We start from the raw sequence: 9,066 nt of genomic DNA on the forward strand, positions 1-9,066 counted from the left end.
AAATAATTTCTTTGTGAGATCATCAGGGTTAGCATGCCTATCACATGTGTATAATTATATGTTTATATGTGTGATTTTCTTAGAGGAAAGCAAGTACGTAAACAAAGTAGCATTCACAGTTTTCTAGAGTTAACAGTCTGTTCTTATCTATTCTTGGAAAAAGTTTAGTTATTTGTATCTTCCAGTAATTTCTTCACTCAGATTTTACAGTTACCTGGCTACAGCCCTTGGGGTGGCAAAGAGTCGGACACGACTGAGCAACTGAGCATGCATGCACACCTTATAAATAAATCTGTGCCTGTGGTTGTTTCTTCTTCTTCACTCTAAATTCTCTGTATGTGTGCTTTTGTGATTGTAATTCCAAGGAAATGAGCATCCTCCGCTGGATACCCCGTGTCCTTTGGTAGCCTTGGAAAAGTGGCAGAGCCCTGCACCTGTGGCACTGAGGCAGGAACTCAAACACAGGCTACTAGCAGCTGGTTATACTCCACCTGTGAGGCTGCCAGGGCTTTGGCATATCTGCCAGCCTGCCAGTGCCAGCAGGCTGTTGAGAGTGCTGGAGACATCTCAGACCAGCAGGTTAAGTGGTACAGCAATCATTGTGAAGTCCTGCTTTGTGACCAAAGTCTGACTTTTCATTCTCCAAGAAGGTACCAGCAGTTGACCAAGGATAAAGCTTCATTAGTGGACCAATGTGAGATCCTGGGGCAAATATTTAGGGATGTTATCTCAGAGATAAAACTGACCTTTTTGACTGAGGTGGATACTACAAATGATTATAATTATAAAATAATTAGAAATATGTGTTGTCTCATGCTGATGATGTCCTTGCATGTGGGTAAAATAAGCCTCTTCTATTTTATATTCTGCCCTACCCACCCCTTTAAAGGCTTTTCTATTCTGCTTGCCCCTAAAAGGGAGAGTTTCCCAGCATTTCATATCACTCACCTTTCCAGCAGTGAGAAATCTCATTCTGGAATATGTAACCAGTTCTTTACTGGGTATGTTCTCAAGGTGCCACAAACGCACTGCAAATTCCACGTGTCCCCAGTTGAGTTAATCACCCTCCACACATACCCTCTGTGGCTCTATTTTCTGTATTCATCTATTGCCACTATTCACTGACATTCAATCCCAGAGTCTTAGAGCCCACCTAAATTCTCTGGTTTTATTTACCCTTCAAGAGAAATACCAAATACTGCTTGTTCACTTAATTTTCCCCTCATTTTTTCCAATACTTCCCTCCCTCTCCACACTTACCTCAAATATCCTAGTGCAGGCTCTCATCATCTCCTTGGATTTTCTTCAGTAACATGTGATGCACTGAATCCAAGTGAAGCCAGGGTACAATAAACCAGGAAACCCTACTAGGTCCCGCTGAGCATTTAAGAAATGTAGTTTTCTGTAATCCATTTGCAGATACGTGAACCTGAACTGCAGGTGTTCTCTGCCTTTGGTTTGACAATATTTTTATTGTTTGCCCTCATTTCCTCATATTCTTGATCTTTATTTCAGAACCTACTTGCTACTCTGACCACAAATCTAATTAACTCGGCCACAGTGGCTTAGAAACAAAGGATCAAGATTAAGTGGATATCTGATTGGCAAGGAGTACAGAATTTGATGACACACTGTTAGCAAGAGTGCGGTGAATCAGGCGTGTATACATTACTTATGAGCGATTAAGTTGGTAGGACCCTTTTGGAGGGTAAATTGGCAATGGCTATTAAGTATAAAATTGACCCAGCAATTCCACTTCTAGGAATTTATCCTGCAGATATACTTTCACATGTGCATAAAGATGTATGCACCTAAGTAATCACTGTAAAACAGTTCATAGTAACAAAATCAGAACCAATATAAATGCTCATCAAAAATGTTATGAAAAAATAAAATATGTCCAAACCATATTTTAGGGACTACTATACAATTAAACAGAGAAGGCAATGGCAACCCACTCCAGTACTCTTGCCTGGAGAAGCTCATGGGCAGAGGAGCCTGGTGGGCTGCAGTCCGTGAGGTCTCGGAGAGTCAGACATGACTGAAGCGACTTAGCAGCAGCAGCAGCATACAATTAAAATGAATTAGGTAGATATGTATGAGAGAAAATCTTTAAGATTTGGTTATAAAAGGCACAGATATGTAAAACACATGCTATCATTTGTATAAAAATTGCATACGCACATACATATATACTTTCATACACACACACACACACACACACACACACACACACACACAGACTATCTCTAAGTGGACAGACACACAGGATGTACTCTTCTGACCCAGAGGCAAATCAGGGAACTTGGGGTATGAGACTAAATTTTCACTATACACTTTTATAAAGTATAATTCTTTTTTCACATTCATGTGTTACTTAAGTTAAAACAAAATGTGGGAAGTCTTGATAGATGTAGTTTAAAATATATGAAATATCTTCATATGTAAAACTGCATATATTTATGCCTTTTCCTCATGTGGGAAGTAACATATACACATACCCAAGTACATAGTATATGTGAGTAGGTGGTTATGAGCACAATATGTATGGTTGTGTAAATGAAAACCAGTGTGTTAAATCATCTTAAAAACACAAGACACCTAACTGTCCTAACTGGTAGCAAATATATTTAGATAAAGTATTTAAGACTGGCATGCTGCAGTCCATGGGGTCGCAAAGAGTGGGACATGACTGAGCAACTGACCTGAAGGTATTCAAGATGTCACTGAATCTTTTAACCCAAGATAATAGCATAAGTGTGCTTTTCAAAAACAAACATACAGAGTACTATGTGTATAGGTGATATTTCACCTTGTTTCTCTTCTGGAAGATTTTGACTTTAATTCCTAGAAGGACAATTAAGAAAAAATAAAGTATATGTTTAAGCATTCAGAAACTTTAGCGTAGCACTTAATTGCCAAAATGCTGAACATACTTTATTTTTCTTTCCTGCAGTACACCACATACTCAATCCAGATAAAAGGCTTATCCACATTTACAATAAAATATGGTCACCACCACCTACATTGAACACAACAGTCAGCCTTTCTCTGTAAATGGCTGCCTGGATAGTGTTACCTAAAATGTAAAGAAATGTTCACCGCAAAAAGTACCTCCCTGATTGTCCTGCCACATAGAGGTCAGTTCTGATTAGCTCTAAAATTTGTAGCATAAATACTACCCAAGTAAGCAGGCCATAATATAGCGGATTTAGACAAGAGGACTGAAGGCCTGGGGGTACTGATGCTTCAATTTTTTACTAAATAATCAAAATTGTGATTAATAGGATGAACATAATTATAAGATTTCTTTTAAAAGAGAACATATTTTAAAGTATTTTATACACCAACAATATACAAACAACAAACACAGTTTCCAACATCCAAATGAAACATACCCCAAATGGTGACAATCTAGAACTTGAAATGAATTTTCTAATTGGAGTAGGGCTATAAACCTGCTCTGTTATATGATGGGTAGTTCCTCAGATCAGCCCAAAAGACACTTTATAGCACACGTTTCCCAGAAACACAATATATCTGAAATGTGTAAAAGACCTGAAGTTACTACTGAAACATTGATTAAACTAAAGTAGTGAATTATAGTAGGAACCATGACTGTGTGAGCCAAGAGAAAGCATGTGTGAATCATTCAATGAGAACACAATTAAGGATTAGCCAAAATTCTATGTGAGAGGCAAAAGAGATGGTGGTTGGAGGAGGTGCAGAAAAATCTTAAAGCCAAGTGTTGATTGCCCCAGGGACCACTTTTGCCTTCTCTCTCTTTGCATAATAAACTAAGCAGAGGTAAACTGGACCCCTTCCCCCTGGAAGATAAAAGCCACACAGAGTCAAAAGCACAAACACAGAGTGAAAGAGGAAAGTGGGAGGGGACTGGAAGGTAAATCTGGGCACTTTGAGGACAGGGCGGCCATCCTTAGCTCCAGAGGCCTGCATAGTTCCCATGGAGGCCTGAAGGGAGAGGGCCGCCAGCGACAAAGAGCTTCATCTCCGGCCAGTTGTAGCAGTGGGTGTAGAGCGCGTTGGGGAACTCGCCGATGCCACCGAAATAGTTCACCCACAGGTCATCATGGTTGAGCCAGCCTCTGCCACAGGTCAGCTTGAGCTTCCTCCCTGCATGCCCTGGAGAGGAGTACGGGCTGGCCGAGGCCCTCTCCTCCAGGAACTTCTGCGCGCGGACGTCATAGAAGAGCAGAGAGCCGTGGCCGGTGCCCACGGTGACGATGTGCTCATAGAAGCTCAGGGAGCGCACACCCGTGCCGCCCTCGCGGGAGCACAGGGGCCGAATGTTCTGCTGGCGCTGCCGCGGATCCAGGAAAGAGACATGGGACTGGGAGCCCACCGCGTAGAGGGACAACTCATCGCAGTAGGTCAGGCACACGTTCTCTCGGCAGTAGGGCAGCCTGATGGACAGCAGCCTGGACAGGGTGCTCCGGGCTTTCCACAGGTGGAAGTAGCCGTCCAGGGACACGGCTCCCAGCTCCTGGTTCTTGGCGCTGAAGGCCAGGGCCCGCACCTTGCGGTTACTGGGGTTGGTGCTGGCCCTGGGGATGTTCTCCACATCCCGGGGACGGATGTGGGCGTACACGGGGAGCCCTGCATCGCTGTGCCAGGCAATGCTGCCCTGGAATATGTCGGGGTCTATCTTCCAGAGCGCCAAGGTACCGTCACGGGAGCCGCTCACGGCCACGGTGTCGCTCATCCAGGCGATGGCGAAGATCCAGTCCTTGTGGCCGTGGCGGTCGCCCAGGCACATGGGGTCCAGCGTTGGCAACTGGTAGATGGCAAGGCTGTTGGGGTTCTCGCCCCCGGTGGCCAGCAGGGTCTTGGAGGGATTCAGCTGGATGGCATGGATGCCGCAGCCCGGCTGGGCGCGGGCCGGCGGAGGCCCGCGATCCCGCATAAGGGGGATGCGCGTTATCTGGCCCGACTGCACGTCCACCACGAAGAGCGTGTTGCACTTGGTACCGCACACCACCTGCCTGGCGTTCAGCCACTGTGACGCGAACACCTTGTTGAGGGTGCCCAGGGACAGCTCGCGCTCCCGTAGCAGCTCGGGGAGCTTCCGCACCGCGAAGCCGCGCAGCTCGCCATCGAAGCCCGGGAGCCTGGCGCGGCCCCGCGCGCCCACCTCGCGCCCCTTCAGGTAGTTCACCAGCGAGCGCGGAGCCGCCGGCCGCTTGGGCTTCTTGAGCGGCAGCGGCCCGTCCCCGTCCACCGCCGCGGAGACCTGAGACGACGAGCCCGCGGCGGCCTCCTGGAGCGCGGGCGCTTTCCGCTTCCTGCTACCTGTTTGCTGCGGGGCCATGCCGGGCGGCGGGCGGGTGGAGGCGGCGCGGCGGCGGCGCGTGGCTCCCGGGTTGGCCGTGGCAGCGGTAGGGTCGGCGGGGGGCCGAGGCGGCCAGGGGCGCGGAGCCGACCGAGCCCGGGGCGCGGCGGAGGCGGAGGCGGAGGCGAGGGCGGGCGGCCCGGCGAGGAGAGGCGGCCAGGCGAGCGGAGCGCGGGGCGGCGCGCGGCAGCGAGGGCGGCGGCGACGTGGATCCAGGCGAGGGCGGGAAGTGCGGCCAGCGGCGAGGGCTGCGGGAGCGAAGTCGGTGTGGGACAAGGACGACGCTGGGGGCGAGGGCGAGGGGGCGGAGGCCGCCGGAGGGGCGGGTGTGGGGTGCAGGGTAGCACGCGCCGGGCAGGGAGGGGTCGGAAGGGGGCAGGAAGGAGAGGTCGGAAGGGGGCAGGAAGGAGGGGTCGGAAGGGGCAGGAGGGAGGGGTGGATGGAGCCGCCGCCGGGGGAGACTCACCCAGGACCAGTGCTCTGGTATTCCCTAGCGGTCTCCGAGCAGATACATCTAATACTGCCTGCCCAAGCCCCCTGATCGCCTACTTGGGGAGTTTCACGACCCTCAGGACAGCAACAACCAACTAACCTTCATAAAATCCTTACTGAAATAGTTCTGAAAGCTAAAGTACAGTCAAGTATGAGGCTAGAAGGAGCGCTCAAAGTTATCTGTTGAAACAAATGTGCAGTTGGTGCGATTTGTGGAACGTCTTTGTTGCAGTTAGTGAACTTGACCAGGGATAGTGGTGTTTGGCAGAGGCAAGGACCCTCCCCATTAGGGCTGTCTGTGGCCCCTCTTGTTTGACCACTCTACTGAAGTCTATTAAAAATGTTCAACCGATTCCACACCCCCACCCCACCCCCAGGGTTCTCAAATTGAGTTCCCTGAGCTCAGGCACCAGCATCCTTCAGGGGTGCATTCCAAATGTAATTCCCCAGGCTCCACCTCCCGCCTGGGTGGGGTTAGGGTCTTGTGGTCGAGACTGAAGCTTCAGGATTGGGGATCCCAGGTGGAGTCTTGTCATGTGTGAGAGGCCCGGTGGGAAGTTGGGGCAGGGCCTGAGGGATGTACAGGATTTCCAGAAGCACAGATAATGAAGAACTTTCCAGAAGGATAAAACCACATAGACACAATGATGGAGAACAGGAATTCAGAGCATAGGTTTAGCAGTATGTCCAGACGTGCTCAATTACGCAGAGATACACGTGGCTGGCGGCCGAAACCAACTCTGCACTCACCCCAATCTTATCTAAAGCCATGTTTGCTCAGTGGGTGCGTTTGGGGAAGGGAAGTGAATTAACTATCGACCGTGGATCCTTCCCACCACTCCAGTCCAAATGGAAAGTCACAATGCCCACTCCTCCCTCATATTCCTCTCCATGTTTAATGCTATATCAGGAGGTGGGTGAGGATGGTAGATAGGGAGAGACCTGACAATGAAAAGAGTGCTGACAACTTCATAGTTAGAACTGACATTGCTAGAGAATAACTGATTGCAAATTCCTTTAACTTAACCTACCATAACACCATAATGCTTTCCTTTTTTTTTTTGATTCCACCTCATAAAAATGGATATTATACAATAAGACTTCATGGCATACTTTTTCCTGTTGTGGTAGAACAAAATAGGCTGAACATTTTGGAAAAAAATATATATACATATATATGTATACACAAATATATGTAGATAAATACAGATATATTTCAATTGTAAAAATAATTCTTATAACAACTAACATTTATTGATAGTGTATTTGTGTCATGTGCTGGAGGGCTGTGCTAAACACTTCAAATATTTTACGTGCATTCGGTCTCACAATGACTTTGTGAGGTAGGTTCTATTTTTATAGCCATAATTTAAAATGAGAGAACTGAGGCCTGGAAAGAGTAATGATGACTCCCTCATGGTCACACAGCTTGTAAATGGAAAAGTCAGATTGTGAATCCCTGTCTGACTCCAAGGCTTTTACTTGGAGTAAATAACAACTACTCATTATTTTAGAAATACAATTTTTCTATTTCTATCCCTTTAAAAACCATGTCAACTACCCCATCATGGAAATTTTACAGTTGTTGCATCTTGTGCACTTTCGAAAGACAGCCACAATTTCTAAAATGCATGAATAAATATTGAATGCAAATTATGTATAACACTTTTCATAGGATATTTAAAGGCAAAAATAGAATGTCTGAAACACTTTTTCTTTTACAAATTCTTTTAAAATAATATTTATAAAATGTAATAACATATGCCTACATTTGTTTGGTTTTTGTTTGGTAAAAATAACGCCCATATAAATAGTCCTAGTATTATGTCTCTCTACTTTTTTGATAATATAAATATGCAATATTTATGTATAGTGATGTGTTTTTAGACAATGTACAGATTACTATTTTTTATTTGTAAATGAGTTGTGTTAATTTCATCTAGAATACATGAAACACATTTTATTTATGTCTATACTATCAGATTTCTTTGAGCTTTTCACTTCAAGATGTAAAGCTTCCAGACCAGAGCCAAGTTATGTTGAGAGATTTACAGTTTTGTTTAGTTTACAAAATTGAACCTTTATTTACATTTGATTGCTTCCATTTTTTGGAAAACGCAATGTCTGGTAATATATAAGTTTACACACATTTATTGTTAAAGTGCATTTACTGTTAAAGCAGTAGATGTAAAGGCCTGAAGATAAAATTTCAGATGTCTGCATAGCCTTCTGAGTATCAGGGTCTCCATTATATTTTGTTACCTGTGAGAGCCACTGTATGTATGACAACATCTTGTCAGTCCTTACTAGTCTATTTGTACATACATTATTTCTTTGTGCTACTAACATATCTCTGAGTAAATTTGTATTGGCCTCACCTATCTTCCCTACACCAGATTCCCCTCCATTGGTTAGGGGCTTATATGAATGGTTTCAGGGCACTGTCTCATCCCTGTTCTCTAATCACTTAATCCGTTTAAATGTTATTTTCTTAATCAGATTGTAAACTCCTCAAGGGATCAGTACTTCTTCCCCTTCATCACATCCTTCCAGATATACACTAAATGGTTTGTAAAACTTGCTTTTACTATTGATAAACTAAAAGAACAAAGGAGAGAAAACAAAATTAAATATCAAAAAAATTACAAGTAAGATATTTCAAAATCAAATTACTTGAGCAGGGGAAGTGAAGGATTTGATTTGTAATATTGGCACACAACTTGCTTGATGTTTTATATATATATATATATATATATATATATATATAATGTCAATATAGATATCTATCTGCATTGATCTATATATTACATATATTCAAACAAGTTATGTGGGATTGTCATCTATATCTTTTTATCTCTCTATATTTATATATGGTGCTTTTCAGCCTCCTGGGTCATTTTATCAACTGTGTCTGTCCACCTTTCTAATCTATGAATAAAGAAAAGGATCTGTCTAGCTAAAAAGCAAGTTAGATTACCAATTTAAAATTAGGGAGAAGATTTCACTGTGGTATCATGAACAGAAGCTTGATTGTTAAATTATTTGTCTCAGAACAAAGGCACTGAAAAAGAAAGGCAGGGTAATAATAAAACTGTTAGGTTAGTAACAAGTGTTTTTGAAGAAGTGTTCTTAAATTTTCTTTTATGTATTCTTGCATGAAAAAATAGATCTTAGAAGCTTTAGAGATTGGAGCACACTCTTAGGTATAAAGGTATCTGTCTTCA

The 9,066-nt window shown here is 44.4% G+C and overlaps 1 protein-coding gene across 1 annotated transcript; it reads right to left on the reverse strand.

Moving 5' to 3' along the window:
* Positions 1–2,915: 2,915 nt before the first annotated feature.
* Positions 2,916–5,425, reverse strand: LOC109555010 (DDB1- and CUL4-associated factor 12-like protein 2). The gene has a single exon (XM_019955567.2). The coding sequence runs from the start codon at positions 5,327–5,329 to the stop codon at positions 3,938–3,940; it is 1,392 nt and encodes a 463-aa protein (XP_019811126.2). The 5' UTR covers positions 5,330–5,425; the 3' UTR covers positions 2,916–3,937.
* Positions 5,426–9,066: the final 3,641 nt, after the last annotated feature.

Source organism: Bos indicus, chromosome X (genome assembly GCF_029378745.1).
Source record: "Bos indicus isolate NIAB-ARS_2022 breed Sahiwal x Tharparkar chromosome X, NIAB-ARS_B.indTharparkar_mat_pri_1.0, whole genome shotgun sequence".
Classification (NCBI taxonomy): domain Eukaryota; kingdom Metazoa; phylum Chordata; class Mammalia; order Artiodactyla; family Bovidae; genus Bos; species Bos indicus.